The sequence below is a fragment of the Vicugna pacos genome, chromosome 23 (genome assembly GCF_048564905.1).
Source record: "Vicugna pacos chromosome 23, VicPac4, whole genome shotgun sequence".
Taxonomy (NCBI): domain Eukaryota; kingdom Metazoa; phylum Chordata; class Mammalia; order Artiodactyla; family Camelidae; genus Vicugna; species Vicugna pacos.
The window spans coordinates 35,270,825-35,295,088 of NC_133009.1; the positions used below are offsets into that span (position 1 = coordinate 35,270,825).

Below are 24,264 nucleotides of genomic sequence, written 5' to 3' on the forward strand. Positions count from 1 at the left end.
AAATAGTTAGAAGTACAGAAAAGAAACCGTAGGACACTAACTATATGCATGAAAACACGCCAGGTACTTTCCATGTGTTTTCTCATTTAATCCTTATGATAATACCGGGATGCATCTTTGACTAAACTAAGGTAAAGCAACGTACCCAGGGTCACAAAGTTACCAAGCGGCAAGCCTGAGGTGAGAACCCTGGTCAACCTAACCCAGCAACAAACGCTCCCTCAGGGGTCTACCGCAGACAGCCCACCACCCAGGGCAGGCAAGCATTTCCAAAACGTCCCATCTTGGAACAAACACTGTCCAATGCCCGGACATTTTTAGGCAGCTACATAAACTGTGACAAAATTCATTCCGGTTTAATCTTAAATCAGCTCACTTATAATTTCTATCTACTGACATCAATTCTATCTTCGAAAATTTGTTTGTTTAATGCTCAGAGCATTATCTTTATTTAAATTGTATTTTACTCATATGGTCAAATTTCTCAGCAGAGAAATTTGTTTAACTTAATTCTTTCATTTAACATACTGGTGATTGCCTCCAAGTGTAGATTTCAGTACTGCTTCTGAGTTCATCGCCATGGATAAAAATTTTGAGAAGGACATGGCCTGCAACATGGTACAAGATCACTCTCCAAATAACAAATCTATCAACAATCTAAGTATATTTCAATCAGTAAGAAGACTCATCAATGCACTACCTATTGTCTCGCCAACATTCTTCTCTCTGTGTAACTTGTTCACAAGAGATGATGGCCCAGACTCTCCAGCTTCCACAGCGGCGCTGCCCGACACACCAAGCGCCGTCGCTGCAAGGAACTGAGTTTACTTACACAGTGTGCTCTTTATGAGTAGGTCCTGCTTCCTAGTGACAACTAGCTCCTTCTTAAGAGTACACACCATTCATTCAGGTTTTTTTTTTAAATAAGAACATCACTTGCATCGAAGTGGAACTGCTCTGTAACCTAGTCAGGCTCCCACGTGTGTTAAGGAAGCAGGGACACTTTCCGTGACAGAGAAGCACCACCATCTAGAGCGGAAGGCGCAGCCCGGCTCGTGCACAGGGTGCCTGGCCCACAGTCATATTTCGTTCGGGCAGGACACCATCGTGGTTGTTTAACTGAGTATGTGGCCAACTTCTAAATTAGATAATTCACTTAAAAATCTGGATTTCTTGCTCCTCTTAAAAGTCAAAAGAACTGGCAATATTAGCCACACTTTTTTTTTACTTTGTAACAAACACCTAGAGCTAGGAAGTAGCTTCTGCTTTCAGATGTGGCACGTGCTATTTACTTAGATCACCATACTCACCCCAACTTCCCACTGTCAGCCACCCACCCTGCTTATCTCATTGGAGTCCCCTATCTGGTCCCTATGAGTAACTGAATCACAACCCTCATATGAAGCAACTATTCAACAGGAAGTTCTGCTCACAAGAAAATGGTCCAGGGTACAGAAAGGAGTCAGTAATTCAAATAGCTTAACAAGATTGCTTTGCAAACTTTAAAGACAAAATGTGTGGCAAAAAAAAAACCCCACACAGACGTATAATAAATATTATAAATTATGTAAGTTTACATTGCTCAGATAAGAAATATTCTCATATGTTTTTTTCCTGTGGTTTCTTCGATAATTTTCAAACAATATATGTTCAAAGCAATTAATTTTAAATGTATAAGCTCCTGAACTGATTACCATTAACTTAAAATCGTTTCCATTAGATTTTAAGGTCCCAAAGGCATTCAAAATCTGTTTTCTTACAACCAACCACAAAAATCTTAGAAAGTTTTAAAAATGTGTTCAACATATAATGACTGAGTAAGATATGTTACTTGAATTTTATAAAACTGAAAATGTAATTTTTTAACAAAGGACTCCTGTGATTCTTGTAGTCTTGTGAACATATATAAATGTGAAATAAGTATATTAAGACCAATTATTTAAAAAAAAAGGCAGGAGATTCTTCAAAGTTTAGTTATAAGATTATTTCCTTAACTTCTTGTAAAGACATAAAGCAAAAGACAGATGTGTACGTGAAGTCACGAGTCCGTTTAGCGGCAGTAAGACTTCTCCCACACTTGGGCTCCCACTACAGAGCTGACAAAACTTTTACATTCCAAAGTCAAAGGTTAAATAAAGGAAAGGAAATGTTTTCTGTCAAACAGCCAGGTGACCACTAACAGTCTAAGTGAGCAGCAGGAACCTAGCGCGTAGCAATCAAATAAAACTGAGGAGACTGCCTTTCCGGAGAGAAACGTCTCACGTCGAGAGGCTGTTATTCTGTCTGGAAAATTGACACAAAATGTGTAAAATTGAAACATTCTGCTGCTAAGGGATTTGCCTCAAGGAAGAGTGTGAAAGCCTCCAGTTTGGCCTGAGTTACGGGCGGGGTGAGGGCGGGGGGACTACAAAGCCCGAAACACCGATCTGTCTTCCTTGGGGGGCCTTTCATTCTGAACCCTTGGCGACAATTTTACAGTTGTAAAACCCTGTTAATCAAATCGGGAAAAACGTGATTTCTTGTATTTTTGCTGGCATACAAAAGCAATTCTAAACACCAACAATGGCACAATTTCAATTAGTGATGTCAGGATATTTTGGAAATCTTGTTTAACTCGGTGCATCATAGAAAGAGCTAAAGTATACAATGGTAGCTGAAAAATCAAAATTAAATATAAACTTTTACAGCAAATAGACCTGAACTGTAATACTTTCATAACTGAGAACAGCATAAACCCAGGAGAAAAAGAACACATTTTTTATAGAACTGTGTGCAAATGTTCTAGCTTAGAACTCTGAAGGTAAATCTGACTTACTCTCCAGTCTTACAACAGCACCGTCCAGGATGAAAACCAGCTTTAAAGCACTATGTGCAGATCTTCTAGCTCAGGATTCTAAGACTTAGCTTTATTAATACTGCATGTAAATCACTTAGCAGAGTACTTGGCTTCTAGGAAACAAACACTAAATGATGTCATGTTAATTTACTGTCAGTATTATCATTGTCACCTCTTTCTCTGCTGTTCAAGAAATCCAGCACACAGAGTTAATTTTTGCTTCCTTAACGAAAATTCACTACCAATTTTTATTTGATTTTACTTTGTATTAAAAAATGTTAAACATCCTTAAGTGTATTTCATTTTCAGTATGATTACTCTTTAAGTAAAATATTTTAGACTGTCCAATATCAACAAAAACTCGAGACATTTCTGTTTTTCTTTTAAAATTCAGATTATTAAAATATAAATTCAAACAATAGAGGGAACAAATGAAAAGATTTTTTATGACGATATATCTGATCACAATAGCAAGAAGTATTAAGTGTTTAACAGGAGATCAGAAAGACAACAGGAGAAATTACTAATTTCTATCTAAGAATCTTGGATATTGGATACTGAAAAATGACCCCTGAATAATCAATCCAGTATTATCTCACAAAGGAATACCTAAAAATGTAGTATGTTTCAACATAAATGTACTAATTTTATGCAAAAGACAGCTCAGCTTCAAGAACAAAGTACTAAATTTTTTCACATTTGAAAGGCATAATATAGTCTGAGATATAAGTAACTAATTTTAAAAACTATAATCAGAAAGAACATCATCTTTGTGTTAAATTTCAACCTTTAAGAAAAAAACAAAGTGAAATGACCAATTGTCAGATTAAGCATGTGCACGAAGCCTCAGCTCTTACAGGGGACAGATAATGCATAAGCCACTGCAGGCTTTTCAGTCTATAAACTGCTATATATGTATTCATTCATTTTACAAATTGTGAATAAAGACCACAGTTAACTATTTAGTTTGCTACCCAATAGAAAGATGTATCTTAAGAAACGTATCTTAAGAAATCATGGAAATAAGATTAGAATGAAATACCAAAATTTAAGCAATGTTTATGTTACAAATATAAGTGCCTTTATTTTCTTTTTTAAACTTCTCAGCATCTTTCTATTTTTCTGTAGTAAAATATATTTTTTGTTATCAGAAAAACATCATTTAAGACATATATTTCCACGTCTTGCTTATTCAAGTATTTTGTCATTCTTCTCAACAAATTTTATCCCTATTAATGCTAAGAATCTTAGAATTTAGGACTTAGAAATAAGACTGAATTCTAAAAGGACCAGGACACTCCTGAAACACTGACTGCAGACATCACTCCAAAGCTTTGGCCAGCCGCCAGGGAACACCCACAGGGCAAGCACGGGTGATGTCGCCTAAAGCCCCTGGAAGCATCAGAGCCTGGAATTTTCTTTAAAAAACTGCCCTTTAAATAAAAAGATCTAATTGCCCCAACCAATCCTATGAATAGTTCATTAGATAACTCTACCTTCCTTCCCCACACCCTCCTAAATTCTAGGTCTTGGTTTTATATGAAACTAAAGAAATTTCTTCTACTACATCTCAAGGATTAAATGAAATTAAACGAGAGGAATGTCGCTGGAAGAACAAAAATAGCAAGAGAGAAAATGCAGGTGTAGCATCACTTCTCCCACCACCTCACAAAGCATTTCCACCATGTTGAACACTGTTAAAGCTACAGAAAAACACCACTATCTGACTCCAAGACGGTGGGGGGGGGGGTGTCACCTCACCAGCAATTTTTTTTCCTCTTTCAAAGATCATTTTTTCGCATTGTCATTGCAGGTTTCAAGGTTGAAAAATGAAAACAACCGTTGCCTTTCCATTCTTAATTCTGCTGCCCCACAATGATCAGCTGTCTGCCTCTGGAGTGCTGACTCTGAAAAATATGCGTAGTGTCTTACCTGACAAAGGATGATCTGGCTAAATCCCCACTTATATCCAATATGCTATTTACAGTTCTCACATCCGAGAATTTTAGAGCAGGGAAAAACTGATTTAAATTATTTTCCTCACTGCAAAAATAGATGAATGTTGAAGTGTGTAAAGTAAAAGAATTAGCACTCTGTCCCTCTAGACTTTTTTACAAGTGTATGCAATCATATATTAATATATAAATCTTTGTTATTAACTACTGTAAATTATTACTTTAAAACTTTTTATCATTTCATAATATATCATAAACACTTCTCCAAGTTAGTGTCTGTACATGTGTATAATTTTTCCTAAAAGCTAAATAATATTCCATGGTACTATTCATTAATTAATTCATTTATTTATTCAGCAAATATCTGTTAAGAGTTCATTATGTGTCAGGCACTACTGTAGGAACTGGGAATACAATACACTAGTGAACAAAACAGACAACATTCTGGAGGGGAGGAGGCACAAAGTGGAGACTGGAGAATATACCATAATGTAACTAATCAGCTCCTACTGACAGACATTTATGTCCAATATTTCGCTGTTATAAACCATGCTGTAATAAATAACTCTGCTCACACTTTACTGCTCACCATTGAGAACATTCCTGAGACTTAGGTTCCTAGAACTGGAATTAACTGACAAGGAGCATGAGATTTTAAAAGTCTGATAGATAATTATAAATTTCCCCTCAAAGGGTCATGTCATTTTATAGAGCTACAAACAGCACATAAAGCTTCTATTTCCTCTCATGCTTATATTTTTTGAGTCATTTCTGCCAACATTAACGTGGTCGTTTCTTTTACCGTCAGTAAGGCTGAGCATCACGCACAGGAGTGCACGCTGCTCGCACTTCCTCTGTGAAGACGTCATTCAGAGGCTTCACTTCTTTTCCTACTCAGTTGTTTTCCTTTCCCTTATTCACCCGTAGGTGCTTATTATATACTGAGTTGATTAGCTCTCTGTTACAGTGGTTGTAAATATATTCTTACTAGTTTATTATTGGTATTTAAAATTTCCTTATCGTATCTGCCAACAAACGTACGTTTCATCATTATGTAGTCAAAGATGCCAAACTTTTTGGCTTTAGGATTCAATGTTAGGCATGTAAAGGCTCTCACAGCTACAGTAGCTTTTAAAAATCAACATTTTCTTCTAGTACATTTAGAGTCTCAGCTTTCCTTTCAACACTTACGAGGTTACATGTAAAGTGGTGAAGGCTTGGTATGGTCCACGGACAAACCAGGACCCAGATGGCCATGATTCCTTTCACTAAAGCACTTACAGTGATTGGCCAAAATTATTTTCGCAGACATACACTGACTACACCTTAAAATAGGTATTTATCTATCCATAACAACTTTCTGAATAAGTTGCTACATTGCACTAAATTGTTTAATTCTCTAGTTCTTTAATTTACTGACTATTCTCTAAATTGGCTATTCTCAAAGAACACCTTAGCATACACCTTTTCCAGGATAAAGACTGAGATACCCCATTAACATCTGAGATGTCAGCCTTTTTGTAACTTTCTAGGAAAAAATAAGCTGTAGGATAGTATCTTCTCAATTCAAGATTCTCCTCCACAATTTTTTCATAAACCTTTGATATCTACCATTTCTTATCCACCAGAAAGCACTGCCAAATGACAAAAATAAAAGCAATATTTCTTTCTTAAAAAAGATTAAAAAACAAATAATGCTGATTGTGATAGGTTTTCTTTATTGGCACAGATGATTTTACTTTTTCTTTTATTATATTTAAATGATAGAGCTATTTTCTGCAAGTAAAACTATTCTTAATTTGGAGTACCACAACATCTAAGTATTCTCGCACATGCACAAGTTAGACAATCACAGATAAAAACATCCTGATTCTCGTCAGTGCTTCAGAACCTGTTTCCCACAGATCAGTAACAGCTGGCTTGGCGATGCGGCCACTGCACTCATCCTTCAATCACCTAACTAACAGCTATAGTCCATATTTTGTGTAAATACTCTGAGGTAATAATGCCTTTCCTAAATTTAAATAGAAATTTCTAAGAACACTTGTTCTACAAGCATACTCAGAGGGACTGTTGTGGAGATTTAATAACTATTTGCTGATTATTAACAGGTTCAGTGTATTCAAAGTATCTTAAGAGCTCAAACAAAGAGAACGGTCCAGAGGCTCTAGTTACGAGAATCAGGAAGTCACTCTGGAGGCAGTGAGGTAAACTGTAAAACACAAAGTCAAGTATTACAGAAAAATCACATCTATAACGTACTCGCAAAGGGGTCAGCGAAAGAATACTGTAATGAGAGAAGAGAGACCCAGCGAGCTGGGCACACGCGTGCACGGACAGCTGTGAGGGGGAGCGCGCTGACGGCTGGAGTCCCAGTGACCTGCAGACAAGAGCTCATCGGACTAGTCTTGAAACTTTTCTGTAAATTTAATTTTTTTAATGAAAAGATTTAAAAAACCATAGAGGAAAACGAGAAAGCACACACAGCTCTGGTCTTTCTGCTAGGGCAAGCTCGTCTTGGGCAGAGTATATCGGGTCACGCTGCCCTTCAAACTGCAGCTTTTGAACTTCCAGAGTGAAACACGGAGACCAAAGGAGACCTCCCGACCCACCTTCCACACTGTCCCCCCCAACCCCACGCGACCCACTGACTTCCAAGCAGAAGAACCAGCCTACAGCTTGAAGCATAACGCAGGCAAAACAGAAGTGCTAAATCCAGTGGTTCCAGATGAAAACGCCGTGTCTGAAGAGAGAGAGGCATTACTTTTGAATAAAGGTTGAAAAACATTTTCCAACTCTAACACATATTCTGAGTAAATTTATAACTTAACCCTCAAAGAAGGATAGGAATGTAGCTAAACAGCAAAGGAACAGAGTACGTATCAATTTTACACCAAATTTTTCTGGCAATGTTTTGATTAGTACATTTAAGGTTATTTATTTTTCTATAAACATTTCTATAGAATCTAGCTTGGCCAATATCCATATTATAATCACAGTACAAGCCTGGCTTTTACGGGACACGTCTGCATCTCTGGGGCATCAGGATGTACAAAAGGGAAGTTAACCTTCAAGACCCTCCCTTCTCAGCATCAGCAACTCAAACCCAAGGCTCACAGACAGAGGCACACTCTCAGCCCCTGACATCACAGGACCACGTGAGTGATGGAGGCGGGCAGGCAGGACCTGTGAGACCAGCTAACCACCTGCAGCTCAGCAACAGCCCCGCCGCCGCCGAGCGCGAGCCCCACACCAGCGCGAAGGAGCAAGAAACATGAACTTCACACAAAATTTCAGTAGAATTTATAAGGTTAGAAACATCTTCTAAAATTTTTAAAACACCATGTGGCCAAATAAAACTCCTCTAAACACTTGTGCCCAGAATCACCAGTTTGCAACCTTTGCCTTAAACCAACAATTCACTCTCAAAGGTCCAAGCTCTAGCTCAGTGAGAGAAAAGAGGACGTATTAATTTAATTGAATTTTTGCATCCTGTTTAATATGTGAAAACATGTTACTTGAACTCGTATCTTAATTTTTCAAAAATAAAGCCACACAACTAATTTTTAAAAATTTTCTTTGAAGACAAATGCTGCTGTTACTGGTAAATCTTTTAACCTAATTGCTACATAGAAAGTAAATAAAATTATTTTTCAACTTAGTTGGATTTAGAGAAAACAAATAAAAAGTACATAAGCATATTTTTAAGCACCCCAAACATAACAAAGCACAAAAGAGACACAGCTAATCTGCTGTGCACCCACCTGCCTTCTGCTACCGACACCCACCTGAGGATGCATAAGCAAATCTTGCCTCCCGACGTGAGTCGGCAGAATCCAAATCTCTGCTTACTTTCAATGTCTGTCAGTACAAAGGTAAAGTGCTGTCCAACTTGATTCTGAGACACTCTGAAACATAGGAATATTATAAAACTTTAAGCCGTGTGTGAGCATTTCCTTAAAGAAAAGCTAAAGCAGGAATACATTTGTACGTGGCATTGTTTTCACCTTTCCAGTCTGTTGGTTCTAAAGCTAGAACTGTGCTCTAAGACTCAAATGAGCATGTAACGTGTAAACCAATTCATGAATCAAGTCCCCAAGTGAGTTGTAACACCTTGTGGGCTGAGCAATTCAGGATATGCCAACTCCTTACTAGGGAATCATAAGGTATCTTACTGCAACTTTTCACGTGCTTAAAAATACTCATCACATAGTCCATACATTCTGAAAACACTACTAACAGAAGCACGGAAGTGGGGAGCTAGACCCGCCAACCACGCCTGCTCCCCTGGCTTCAAGGATGCTGGGCGGCCCATCAGCTGCTTCAGAACCTCCCGGAGCCACCGCCAGCTCCAGCTGCTTCTTCTACTGACTTTCTCACCCGCAAAGTCCCCTGAAGATTACTACTAGCATTCTTTTAGCATCCCTTCTAGGACTACCTGTGTACTGACAATAGTTTCCAAGTACAAAGTAAGAATACAAATTTCTACAGAAAAGCTTATTACAAAGAGCTGTAGCTAATTCTGAACTTAGAATCACACTGTCTTCACACGTATCACACTGCCACGTAAGGTGCAGTAAAGTAAAAGTCATTACACCAAACCTTTATTGCTATTTAAAATACACAAATACATTTCCTGTTACTGCTATAATCCTGCCCCTAGACAATGATAACTGAACATCTGCTTCCCTCTCCCAAAATAAAATTTCCATGACACCTAAATTATGACTTTGAAACAGCCACAGAAATTAAGTAAAAGGAAATAAGTTATTTACCTCCTAGTGCGCCAACACTACAAATCATTTTCAACTGTCAGAAAGTACTGCATTTCAAGTGCTGAACATTTAACAAATACACTTTCATGGGGACAGTTTTTTTTTTAAATTTTAACAAACTTCACAAACAACCTCTAGTGCCCAGTGCACACAATATCCTTCCACAGCTTTCCTTCCTTTATTCTGTCTTTGCTATTAATTTGGAAGCTGCAAGTTCAGCAACAAGCACAAACGATTTCCTGGCGAAGAGGTAAAAACAACGGGTGCCAGCTAGCCCATCAACCAAACGGCTTTATCTTCAATATTGTAAAATTGTAGATTTTTACCAATCTTTACATTTAGTAAAATACTTTCCTAAATTTTCTTTTGAAGTCCCCTCACAGCACACTCTTAAAACCTGATAATAGGGTGTGAGCAGCGCATGGAAAACAATAAATGATCTGTTGCTGCGCTCCCAGGGCTAGACGTCCTGTGACATTTCCACTACACACAGGTATTACTCTATTCATTATTTGTTCAGTGAAATACAAACATAATGAGATTTTCAAAACTGCTAGGTAAGAGGGTTCCTCTGCAGCCTTGCACAATATTGCACTCTTTCTATAAAGCTATTCTTGGGAGACAAGTAGCTGTGAGGTTTACAATATCACACAGATGGTCTTTTCAATTCGGGTGAAGTGAGACAGAAACCAGGACGTATACATCTCATTTTAAAAGCACAATCCTGAGGCCCTGATAAAGGACATATTAGTATTTTTTTTCTGCTAGTGCTTACAACGTGTCCCTGAAGGACAAAGGGAAGAAATGGAACCGTAAGGCGTCCCCTAACTGGCCGCAGGGGGAAAAACAAGACACAATGATTTTAAAGGCTCCTTCGTTCCAAATACTATTTCATTTGGAACCTCCAGTCTTTTTAGTTACAAGCAGTGAAATGAAAGTCCACTGCATTTTATAAAGAAACCGCATGTAACGATCTTCGCGGGCTCACTAGATGGGCTGGGGCTGTTCCACAGGACGACTTACTGTACCTTTCAACGTCAACGGGGAAGCAGAACTTTGGCACAGTCTGCAGTACCTCCTGCAAATGCAAATCAAAAAAAAAAAGCTTTAGAATATTTTTAAAGATGCAGTTAAAACTTTCATGAGACATATTTTAGGGGGAAAAAAGTTTGTTTTTTTCTTAAGAAAAGTAGCCCAGGTTCCTAGACGAAAATAATTGATTATTAAAAAGGAATTAAGTGTGTGCTTTGGCAGATTGCACTGACAATGGTGCGGAAGCCCCAGGAGGGAAGGCCTGGCCTGAAGGGTATTAACACCCCTGCCGTCCCCGCTGGGACTCCCTTCAACAAGGCCATATGGATTTTACAAGAAGCACCGCACCATATGGGGAGGCTGGGTCTGCTACTGCCTGTTCCACGGACCAGCCACAGGGACTTCTGACAGATCCTGGCTCAAAAATATAAATGTTGTTTCAATTAAAATGCAGGCAGAGAAAAGGGAATGAAGTTGGCAGCAGGGCGCATCGCTGAGACGTATACCAGCTCCACGCGTCCCACAGTAAACGGGCTCAAAATAAAAGGATTTTCTATAGCTAGACAAACGTTTCCATGATGCACTCCTGGTAAATTCAACAGCAGTCACATGAAGTTTTATCTCAGATAACACTCTTAAAGACATGTGGATCTGAAAACAAGCCTTTCATGCAAAACAGCATGGCTCCTAGTCCGTGCACTTTTATTTAAGAATTGCCTAATATGAAAATCAATGTTTTAATTAAGCATAGAAAATAATCTTACTGACTTTGAAACCTGCAGTGATGTCACAGTCATTACACAATAATTTTAGAAATCACATGCATTAACCAGTGTAACAATGCAAACAAGCATCAGCCATTGGGCAAAAAATAGAAAAAGATCTATTTCGTTCATACGAAAGACAACTTAAAATCAACTCCTACTGGAAAGTTAAACTTGAGAACTGAAGATGCCGTCATACAAGTTCAAAGTCAGGTGATTTTATGAGACAAAGCAGAGATGTATGAGGATGTTTCATATTAAAAAGAAAAAAAGAGCAACTATCTTGATGCAGTAGGACCCCCAGAAACACCCCACCTACTACATCTCTACCAGTGAAACTCACTCAGAAGAGTCATCAATATGTGAGCATCTAAACGCCATGCAGGAACACAGTGCTGAGTGTCTCAGAGCAGAATTTCTCACGTTCTTTTTAAATGTAGACTGAAATAAGGTATCAATTAAAAACGTTAAAAAGTGTAAAATTACAAAGCCAACCCCTAAGAAAGCTTCAAGAGCCTTAAGTCCCTGAAGCTAAAAGAAAAGGGCCAAGTGAAAAAGCCATCTTCCGTCACCTTCTGTCTTTGGGGCAGGGTACCTGGTTTGCGCAGGAACATGTCTTTGAAAGTATGAGCGCAAGGCTCATGCTTAGACAAGGCTAACTGTTGCGCTGCTGATAAGGTTTGTTAAATGTAATTAAAAGAGCTGCTAAACTTGAAATAATCTAAATCACTTAAACTGAAAACGGTTCATTACAAATGAGAAGAGTCCACCTGACCATCGCCAGCCCTTCCCTCGTGCTGCAAAAAGTGAAGCCACTTCCCCGCAGCACAGTTTAGACACCACCCCCTGCCAAGCTGTGCATGTACTTTCTGTAACAATAACAATATATATTCAAAATCCGTTGCCTGCTTCCAAATATACCCGGATTAGTCATATATTCCACATCAGTTTTAAGCCTCAAATCAAGAAGAATGTTTCCCAGTTAGTTGCTCGATCGTTCACACCACCCCCCTTCTTCCACAAGCAACACACACGCACACACTCCTGCAAACAGCCTCGGCTCGCTCCCCAACTGGCAGAAGCAACCCTCAGGGGACAAGTCTTTAAACCTCCGCACTCTTTAAAATTCAACCAGCCAGCAGGTCTACAGAGCAGTGTATAAACAGTACAGACAAAAAAGTCCTCCCTCAGCTTCTGTCAGAGACAAAGCAGCTCAGCGGCTGCCTGTCTCCCCCCTCAACGTATAAGCTGGGTTTACGCAGATCAATGGCTGCAGGTCCCACCTAGCTCCCAGGGCTCAGCTTCCTCCTTAATTACAGGTGCTATTCACACTCAGGTTAAAAAGAAGAGAGACAGACAGAGAGAGCAGGAGGGAGCAATCAGATACACGCAGATAGTTCTTTGGAACCTTTAATAACGATCTTAATTGAAAACTGTACTTTTACATTTATTAGAAGTGCTCGTGAGGTCTGGTGTCTCCACCACACAGCGTTCTTGGTATCACACACGCACACACATGCAGGCACGCATGTACACACGTACTTCTAGGTGGGCACCCACAGATTACAGGAAAGGTTTAAGACAATCCTCTTCAAGGGTTGTTTCTCCGCTTTCTACAGGCATTTTTATGAAAGACCTAACTAATTTCCTTGGCCAAGAAAAATTATTTGGGTTCTCAAATCCTCTTAGTTCTCTAAAATATTTTATTGTTATTCAAAAAGAACACACTAACATGTCAAACGTTAAAAATAGGAATAACAAAAAGAGTGAAATAGAATATAAAATTATGACTAGCAAAATGCAACAACCCACACGTCTGCATATGCCCTAAAAGCAATACAGTCACTATGCAAACAAACCGCCTGGAAGCCAGGACTGATGAAGATCGCACACTGGGGGTTTTCCGCTCCTATAGCCCGTGTCTGTACGAACACGCGTGACGATCCAGTCACCCCCGTACGAGAGGGGCGCACGCTGCCAGCGCGGAGAGTGGTGTGCCGACTCTGTCCGGGGGGGGTCCGCAGGCAGCGCCATAAATTGATCAAATAAAAGAGGAAAGGAGCGTTCAATGATCTGCTTTAAAGAAAAAAAAGCTGAAATATGTAAAGCTTACCTCCTGATTAAAGTTCAGTAACTACAAAAGCCTCAGAATTTCTCTGAGAAAAATCTGAGATGAAACGAGACGCGTCACCGTTAGCATCGGTACCCGTCTTCCCTCCCCCTCGACGGCGCCCTCCGTCGCTCTGCCCTGGAACACAACGTTGTCCGCATGTCCCCCGTGTTCTCCTCTCGTCCACACTCGGCAAATGCGGTGTCTGCCTGGGCAATCTCACCCACACACATGCGTTCAACCACAGCAACCAAATTTCTCAGTCTTACGGCTGAGATCCTTCTGTGAGCCCTGGATTACACATCTAACCACCTTCCAGCACCAACGTTCCCCAGACGCCTCAAATTCAGGATGAACACAACTGCAGCCATCCTTCAGGTTTACACTCCTCCTCTCTCCGTCTCGCCTAGCCCGGCAGCGCCGTCCAGCCCGCCGCCCACACCAAACACAGGCAGTCGTCCAGACCTCTCCCTTTCCCTGACCCGCATAATCCATCACTCATCAGGTGTTGTTCACTCGGTTTCACAACCATCTTGCCCCAGAGGTTTTCCATGGAGGGTAGAAAGAATTAGAGGGAAGATAAGAGGGTGTAAGAATCACTTGGGAGGGTTTTTCAAAAAAAAACATAGTCTGATTGCCAACACTCAGGGCGTCAACTCTTTGACTTGGTTTGCATGGCTTCCATGATGAAGGAATCCGACTAATCGTATCAGATAAGGGCGCTCAACGTGTAACAGCAACAGCGAGTCTCTCACTGCGGAAGGCGACTAGGTCGTCTGGCTCAGGGACTGACCAGCCCAACGTGTCTTCCAGTCCACCCTTTCCCCCGCCGTCCTGAGGGTCCTGGCTTTGTCCTCAGCCACCTCTACTCGTGGTCACAAAATGAGGTGCCAGACTCTGCTACGTCACGTGAAGACACAGCGTGTCCGGTGAAGGCTCCCGGGGAGGCTCCCTCTGCTGGTGAGGCGCCCCCCCAGAAGCCCCACCGGCCGCCCTCTCCCTCAGCCCAGTCGGCCAGAAGGCCACAGCCCCTCACAGGCTCGTCGCTGGCCAGGGAAACAGGTCCCTGCACTCAGCTCAGCCTTAGCCTGGTTGGAGGGAAAGTCAGGATTCAAATCCAATCATTTTCCACTGAACAGGCAATTATAAAGAAGCTCGAGTGAAGTATCGTATTTTCTTTCCTAAGACTCCTCACAAAAATTTTAATTAGGTAAGAATTCAAGTTATACCAAAATTCTCAGGGGAAATCTAACACAATGTTATATAAGGGCAGTTTCCAAATAAACATAATTTCATGCACTTGAATACCACTTTCAAAATTATTTTGTATAAAGCAGGTGACTTGTCAATTTTAATCTAATTTTTCACAAAGACCATAGATTTCTACAAAGATGGTCACCTAATTTTGAATGTTATCTCCCCAAATAAATGAGAATTGATTAATGCCATATGATCATTCCATCTATTTGTGCTTTACACGGGAGAAAAGTAAACTTTTTTTTCTCAAAAGAAACATTCCCTGAGCTGCAGCCGCCTAGTGCACACCTGGACCCCAGCGTCCCACGGGCACCGCGGGACGGCTTAAGCCCAAGGGAGCACGGCCATCCTAACAGGGTGATTCGATCGGGATGAACTTGATTAAAAGGTAGAGTTACATTCATACAGCAAATTACATGTGTAGCCTCTCTAAACAGCATCTCATTTTCTAAAGAAGTTTTTGAAACTTGGAGACTCTGAAATTTAGGTCTAAGGAATGCCTGAGACCGTTGTGGGCCAGCCCCTTGGTTTTTACTTTCCTGCACAGGTAGAAGTAGATTTCTCTCTCACCCTTCTTCCTTCGATCAGCGAAAGCATTCTATGTCTGTGAATTCTGACGCTAAAACTGCTGAGACTGTTAAATCTGATCAAGTTATTTTTCACTATCGAAAATTAATTAATTTTTATTGTTAGAAGATTTAAATGGCTGCCATGAAGCAGACACATCCTGCTGTAAAAAGAACTCCACTGTGGACTATGAATTTCGAGCATTCTGGTTCTATGTGTACCAACCTCAGGTGACGAGACCTCTTAGTTGACAAACAGTCACCTTAGTTTAATCTAACGTCAATGAAAAAGCCTAGATTCCAAGCAGGGCGGAGCAACATTACCAAATACACGCACCCTTACAATTAGATGGGTGCTTTACTTGGCAAAGAAAAGGCGTGACTACATTTCCCTCAGTAAGATAAAAAGAAGAATTGAAAAGGCGTGAAAGGAAAGTGTGTGTGTTTGTGTGTGTGTGTGTGTGTGTGTGTGTGTGTATATGTATATATATATATATATGTATGTATGTATGTATATATACATGGATTTCCAGAGGGTTTTTTTGGTCAAAAATTCTATTACAAACTACCTTCAGATTTTTATCCCTAGGTTAACACTAACTTTTAATCAATGATCTGAGTAACAATTACCCAACTCTAAGAACAAGCCACTAAGAAGATGCCCCTCCTTTTCCCTAGTAACCATATAACCCCCCATTCCTTTCAGACGAGTCTGCTTGGCCTCATACACCCCTATTTTCACTAGTCACCTAGGTCAGAAGAAATATCTATATAATAAAATGGAGCATGGCCTATGGGATTTATTTGCATTACAGATACTGAGGTATTTCAAAATGAGTATCAGTCACTTAAATCAAGATAAGGAGAATTAAGGTAAGTAGAAAATGCTTCAATTTTGAGACAGAAACAAGTTTTACATCAGTTGTCTGACGAGCTACCATGACGCCAATCCGCAGCTGGATGCTGGGGAGGGCGAAGGAAATGCATCTCCTAATTTTCAGAATTTAAGACCAGATCCGAGGAAACAGGTACGTGCCTGATGGGCACAGGCAGGCAGCAGGGGACGGGCCCTGGGGTCAGTGCGCAGCGCTCTGCAGCCACGAGGCAGCCTTCAAATCTGGCTCTGCAAGCTGCTGGCTACACGCCCCAGTTACCTCCTCTAGAAAAATGCACAAAGTTATTATCTACCTCGTAGGATTAAGTGGGGATTTATTGGGGGATTTATATGAGGATTAAGTTAAAAATCCATGTAAAATGATTACACGTCAGGCACATAAACCCTCTAACAACTGTTAACTCTTATTAATTAGTTACTTGTTTTCAGAACTCTTAAGTGTCATATGAATTCAAACAAAGAAGATACTTAAGCATTCGACAAGTATTTACTGAGTAACTACAACATTTAAGGTCCTGTGTCCAATGGCCTAGGCCAAAGCATTAACATACTGAGATAGAAAATGATGAAAAACATCATACTGAATAATTTATCTGCCTCCTTGGAAGACGTTTAACATACTTAGTTAATACAGGTGCATATGGATAGAGACACAGATCTGAGTATGTCCAGCTACTTCTGTTTCACCGGACACGGTAGCAGCAGACTCCGTTAACGCTGCACATTGCTCCTGATTTCGGTGTGTACACGAGCCGACGGGGGGCTACCGCACTGGCTACTCCTTTGAATTAAAAATACATTCAAAGAGTCACGCCAACAGACATTCTTCATTTAAGGGAGGGTTTGTTAACAAAATTCCTTCTTCATGTACTTATCAATCCACTTGCTAGAGATTAATCACCAGCTCTCCAGAAGGCACTGGCCAACCGACCAATGGAAGTGCGTCCTGCTGCCTCCCCTGCTCAGCGTCCTGGCTGCGACACTGGCAGAGGTGCCCTCCCTCCTCCGCTGCCCTCTATTCCTGAATCACGTCCTCTACCTTCTTCAATTCTGAGTCAGTCCCACTGTGTTCTTTGTTAATCTTTACTTTACATTTCCCCCCAGTCTTGCAGACTACCAGACGCTTGATTCGTATTATTTCTCTCGTTCTTTACACCTACACCACGTGCAAACGATGGTATCCGCCATGATGTTCGTGTAAATATTCTCCATTCACGGGGCAAGTCACACATTAAGGAAATGCATTCTGTGTTATGGATGACAAGCAGAGATACGTGTTCCAGAGAAGTGCATTACAATTTTCCCTTTTCTTTTAAGCTGTCTTGAGCCAGTTTCGAACTATGCCTGACCTGCTTAATTTTCCCCCAATAGTGAATCCTCTGATAAACCAGGTGGAAATCCTGCTGTTTTTCTGCTGCTTTAAGTTTCAGAGCATAAATCAGGGGCCCTACACTTTAAGGTGTTTGAAAAAATGTATCTTTAGATGGTTATTCTTTTCTGGGAGCAACAGTGCACTTACGAATTATTTCTCTATGCCTTTGAAGGCCCTTGGAGTTTATAAGATCACCTAGTAGAAATGGGAAAATGGTATCTTTTAGAAGTTTGAAAAATCATAATTGATTGTCTGTTTACCTACTCGGAGGCTTCGTCTGGGAGAATTAAATTTTAATTACACGGGTATAAAATACAGACTGTTCTCTGAGGACTATGTACTTAAAGAGGTATACAGTCTCATCAGTACTAACTCGTATTTACTTAAACTTAAAGTGAACTTACTTATGTAACTTAATGTTTATGTAGGTTTGTGCATATTCATTTAGCAAATATTTACTGTGTGAACAGCCATCACAGACAATGACAACGTAACACGGTAAGAGCACTGGTGGGGAAAGCGGAAAGCACCAGGGAGCCTAGAAGACAGACACATAAAGCGAGTTCAGGAGGGGGGCCCCCGGAGGAGTGCAGTGCAGGTCCCAAGGGAGGAAGTCGTAGCGACACGGAGAAATAAGGAGAGGAGAGAGGCCGGCCAGGCTGCAGCACGAGGAGAGGGAGGTACAGAGGCGGCAAGGATGGTCTTCCCATCACAGGAAGCCCAGAAAGGTCTAGAGATGAGCAAGAAAAGTGCGAAGGCTGGGAGAGTGACGGAGAACGTGGCTGGGAAAGAAGCAGGGGACGGATGACAGCACAAGACCTTTAGGCCAGTTAGGAACTTCGGACTTGATACAAAGGGCAGGGAAACCACCCCCTGGTTTACCTGGAACACTGGACACGTATCTATCATCTCACCATAATCATCAACAGCAATCCCTTCTGCTCTTGAAAGTGTCCAAGTCATGACTTATGGGGACAGAAATCAGAACAGTGGTATCCGTGGGCTGCAGGCACAGGAAGGAGCCAGGGAGCAGCAAGCGGGAACTTTCTGGAGTAACAGAAGCAGTCTGCATCTTTACCGGACTGTGTGCTGCACAAGTGTATGCACCTGTCAAAACTCATTTCACTGTACACTTGAGATCTGCACTGCACCAAAGATAAGTTATCAGTGAAAAAATTAATAATAAGCATCTCAGTTTGGACCATGAATCACGGTCAGCCTCCCTAAGAGAATCAGGGAAGCCTTAAAGGATTTACAGCTAAGGAGGAACATGACTGACTTGAGTTTTAGAAAGGTCATTCTGGCTATAGTGTATGGAACGGACTTTCAAAAGACAAGACTGAGGGCTGGGAACGCAGAAGTCCTCGGCAATAATCGAGGTGAGAGGTGATGGCCTGAAATAAGATGGCTGCAGAGGCTCACAGAGAGCGGGACACAGCTAAGATGTAAACAGGAGGAAAGCGGAGATGTCCAGGAGGTAGCGGATAAAATGTCTGCTGTTCCAGAGCGACAAGCTGGCCCAGACGAAGACAGAGAAAGGCAACAGCACTGATTAGAAGGTACGGGAGGAGTGAGAGACATGACTGTACAGTCGTCCATTATTATGGACAACTGATACTGTTCTTCACATTTTATATCCCCCTCAACTAGCAACTTTATTATAAAATTCCCAAATTATGAAATCACTACATCTTCCTATATGATGATGAAAACATAAGCATATCTTTCTTTTCCTCAGGACTGGCGTCAAGACAGGTTACGGACAGAGTGCTCGGCCACGGCCGGGGTTACCATCACAGAGCACGTTAGTCAGTGAGCAGAGATCAGCCAAGCTGGAAGCGAAGTGAAAGTCCTGGCTGTTACAACTGACGAGATCGGTCAGGAGACATGGATCTCCAGATCTCTGAGGGCAGGCTCACCACTGGGCCCCCGCCCCCGGCCTAGCCAGCGCCTGGCACCCCCCGCAACCATGCCCTGAGAAACTCGGCGGAACTCACGTGCAGAGACTGTCCTCGCACCATCAGAGTCAATCTGCCTTGGTAGGCAGCTCAAGGGAACGTGATTTACGAGTCTGCGTGCTTTCTTTCTGATTACCTTCTTAAATAGAGACGATAAAACAATTGCTTACTCTGTGCCAGGTTCTGACATCTGTTATGTGGTGGTTTGGGGGGAGGCGGGTGGTAAAGAGACGGAGTAACTTGCCCAAAGTCACACAGCAGCAAATGTCAGCGTCAGGAGCTGAACTCGCAGCTGAAGCTTCAGCCATCACTCCCCACGCTGGGCACTTTTTTCACTGTGTTTTCATGTAGGTTCCAACATACAGCCAGCAGTGCCTAAATCTGATCCTGCTTGGTCTCTACGTGGTGGATTCTGTCCACACACATGAAGAGTTAAGATCATACAATTCATACTTCAGAACCAAAGTTCCACCAGGTAAATGAAAAACTGCAGCGGGCGGCGATGTGAAGAAATCCTGGGAGGAGAGATGGGGTCCTATGCAATCACAAATGTGAGCCTTACCCGCCCGAGGTCATTCAAGGCCCTTGAAATTAAGTCCGGAGGCAAAAAAGCAATGCTGCTCACGTGTTCGAGTGCTTATTACCACGGAAAATACTAGACTTACAGTAAAACCAAACATCTCACTTCTTTCAAACAACAGACTTGTAAATAAGGACTTAAAGTTGATTTTCCTTCTCACAGGGGAGCAAAATATCAAGGGATTAAATCAGAAGCATAGTATTTAAAATCTGAAACAAAATCATCTGTCACAGATCAGAACAAGGGACACACCAGAGCAAGTGAATGATGCTAGACTGGCACAGGCAGGTGAGGCTGAACAAGGTTAGTAGTAACAGAGCTGATGGTGGCGGGCGGAGAGAGTATTTAATTATCTTGGGCTCAAGAGTAGAAAGCCGCAGATGCGGCCGAAGCCGCCTCTCTGGCGGTCAGACGAAGGCACGGAAAACTGCAGCTCAGATGGTGAACACCTGGGGTAGGGGTCCCTTCAGCAAGTCCATTCATGAAGTTTGCAAGACGTTTTTATTCCCTTCAATTTAAAGCAGGAACTAAGTAGTCAGTAATGAAAATAAACCTTATTCACATACAGTTAGCAAGCAGGGCTGAAAATCAAGAATCCAAGAACTCTAAATTTTTTGTATTTTTAGGTTCTCTTAAATTATACAAGATTTTTCTTTTATAAAAAATGTACACGCCCGTCATTTTTAATATGTCAAACTACAACTAAATTTATAGTCATACGTGGTCTTTTTCTTCCTTTGAATGAATGTTTCTTGAAATTCTGAACAAAATTTTTGTGGGCTATTATGCTGCAAGCTTATTCTGCCCCACCCATTATAGAACATCCACCTCCTGGAAGAAAACCCTAGTTCACACTCCCTGCTGACGTAATCTTTGGCCCTTGCTGAGATTATAAGTAAAGGTGCCGATTTCGGTCTTAGTTCTTGTCACGCAGAACTCTTTCTATGGGAAATTCAACTGTGAACACTGGTTCTTTCACAGAGAAAGCCACCAAACAAGCCTCACCAAATAGCAATGAGTTTTGATCACTCCCTCGTCCAGTCTGCTTTGGCATAAATGACCTTAAAGAGAAAACACAATTTCCTGAGTCTCTTGTAAAAGACTTTACTCAATAAACCAGAAACTATATATATGTGCACATAAATACATATATATGTGTATATAGTTATTTGATAAATTTTCTCAGTTAAGGATTAATAATTATCTTGAATAAATTATCTCGTAACTTCTTTTTTTAACTTGTTTTTATTGATTTATAATCATTTTACAATGTTGTGACAAATTCCAGCGTTCAGCACAATTTTTCAGTCATTCATGGACATATACACACTCATTGTCACTTTTTTTTTCGTAACTTCTATTTATTCTTTACAATGTATTATCGTATTGGAATATATGGAAAATAAGGAGTAATTATAAAACACAAGACTGACATTCACTGAAGCAGACTAACGTAAATGCTGTAAAGTAGATTCAACCTTCGGTGGGCTAAAAAGTAAAACTAAAATAATTCTTTCTGTCACTGAAAATTTTCTTGCAGGTCTGACGAACATTCTGCAAGTCCATCACCTGCTGCTGCCAAGCCTTCTCGGCCCCGTTAGTGTCATCCAGTCTTTACCATATTCAACTTTTCTGCAACGTATATCACTTCTTCATTCAACATGTGCTTATTCAGTGTCTACGAGGTATGAGACACTTGGGATTAAAAGGGGACAGCGATCTGCCTCTTGACCTGAGGACGCTAAGGGTCCGCTTACGAGCACCTGCCCTAGGTGTCCGTGTCCAACCCGTCCAGCGCACTCCTAACCTCCTCGTTTCTTTTCAGGCGACTTCACACCGCCTTCCCCATTGGTGTTCCCAGGGTTCTGTCTTCAGCCCCCATCTCTCCACAGGGAGTCCAGTCTCTGCCACACATGATGGACAAAAGCCTGGATTTTTCTGGCCAGAAGGCAAGGTTCGGAACCCAGGTCAGATACCAAACAGCCGTGGGAAGCCACACTGTCATCCTCTCCTGACTCCAGTCGGAACCTTCCTGCTACTTAGAAGACATCCCTACCAGAGCACCTGGCATACCCAAAACCGAAAACAAAACACCCCTCAGAACATGATCCTCCTCCCAAACGCCAGATTCCTAAGCTTTCATGCTCGCTCTTTTCCAGCCTAACTTCTTCCAACTTTTAGCATCAGGTAACAACCTTTCCTTCATTGCACATAAGCACATCAGAAACTAGTTAAAACCACACGGACCTGTGTCTGCATTAGCAAAAATGACCACTAGACTGCATTGTTGTCTTTTGTGATCAGCTAGGCTAAGCATAAAGATACATGTTACCATTTAGTACGAGCTTACCCAGACAAACTGCAACATTACCACTTGTCCAGAAAAATATATAGGAACACATGTGTAACCATGTATTTGAAAAACTAAGTTATAAAAGTAATAAAAAAAACCCTTCATATTTTAGATATAATATCCAGCATTATATTTAGTTAAAATACTTAATATATAACAACCTTGAAGTTAATCTTTGAAATTAGGTCTATTCAAAGGCCACACATTAATCAAATGTTGTTTACTACTTGAAACATTTCTATGAAATAGCATACTTAACATTATGTCTTTAAGACTTAAAATGTCTAACATATGCAAAGTCTATTAAAATGCACATAATTTATCTCACTCAAAATGAAAATATATCTAATAAATAATACCATTCATCTGGCCTCTTTTGGCTCCCCCTTAACACACAAATGCATTCCTTTTCTCCAAAACATAGCAGCTGGGAATGAAAGGAAAGACTTCAAGTGATCATTTTCACATCATATTCTATCATCTTTTCTTCAGTTTCCCCAGCTTTTCTCTGAGCCCCATTCTTACACAAGGGGTCTCTTTTTAGATCAATCCATATTTCCATAATCCACACTGCTGTTTCCTCCTCCTCTCCCCAGGGTGGACCCACCCCCACATCCAGGACTATGGCTTACAACTGTCATTAAGCCTTGTAACAATAACAAGACAACAAAAGAACGGGTGGGGATGAGGCTGGCTGGCACCATATGCTGATCAAGTGCAACATTTCCAGCTAATAGAGGGTATATTTTAAACTTCAAAACTTTAACAGCGAAGTGCCTTCGTATCTAGTTATCTTCCCCAATTGTATTTCAAGCTTCAATTGTAAACATCAGTAAACAATCCGACAATGTTACTTTAAAAGGGCTTATCTATTAATTCATACTGAGAGGAGAGGAAAATGGAAATCATCAAACAAAAAGGTAAGTTGATGACAATTTATGGTTAGTTACTGATTTTTATAACCCACAAGTCTCATCCAACCTACCACTCTTCCTAAAAAAGAAATTTCCCTGACAGGCATTTTTTAAAGCACTATACAGTTACAGGGATCAAGATTACTTCAAAGTCACATATTCCACGTAAATTAATATTGATTTTATATCAATTTGAAAGATTTTAATTTCTCTACCAAGTAATATCTAAAAATATGCTATTTTGTTTCCATCTTTAGTTTCATAGTTAACTAATTTTAACTTCTTTTTAAGCTAAAAATGAAAAAAAACAATTTTTGAAATATAACATTTTGAACTAGTAGAGAGACTATGTTAAATTTACTTTTTCCTCCTGACTTCAGGAGAATTGCTTCTGATTCACCACCTTGAAAAAACAGTTTATTCCTTAACTCTGTTTCTCTCAAAGTCCTTTATAGGACTGAACTACAGATTTACTTTTGTCGAATGTTTACCGTTCAATTAAAAGTCAGTCTTTGTGAACCCACATGTATCTCTTTAAGTCTGCATCATCTATTATTTTTAATTTCCATAGGTTTCTGAATAATGTCAGACCTTCCAGGATTGGTCTGAATCATTTGCATGGTTAGAATATAATAATTTCAGGGTCATAAAAATAAATATAAAATCCTTCACTTTTAAGAATTCATTAAAGTAAAACCTGTTCAACCTTCAGCAGAAAAATAAGGTTATTTTTTCCAGGGGCTTTCAAATTTTGTTATCTAAAATATATGCAAAAACCTTTTCAACAGGAGTTTTCTGGATTACATAGTTCTATTTTCCAATAAACACCTCAGCTATAAAGCAAAGTTTCTAAAACATCACTATGTTTTTCCAAATTAGTTTCTCTGTTTGCAATAA

At 40.5% G+C, this 24,264-nt stretch overlaps 1 protein-coding gene across 11 annotated transcripts in view; it reads right to left on the minus strand.

Moving 5' to 3' along the window:
* Positions 1-24,264, minus strand: part of DENND1B (DENN domain containing 1B) — a 208,350-nt gene that overhangs the window by 110,104 nt on the left and 73,982 nt on the right. For 6 of the 11 annotated variants that reach the window (XM_015247064.3, XM_072948769.1, XM_072948772.1 and 3 more), the window contains 2 exons: positions 10,595-10,644; positions 8,580-8,699 (listed from right to left, as the gene is read on the minus strand). The exons of the other annotated variants lie outside the window; for them this stretch is intronic. In XM_015247064.3, the coding sequence (XP_015102550.1) occupies positions 8,580-8,699; positions 10,595-10,644 (170 nt within the window). The remainder of the gene's footprint in view (positions 1-8,579; positions 8,700-10,594; positions 10,645-24,264) is intronic. 11 annotated transcript variants of the gene reach the window in all.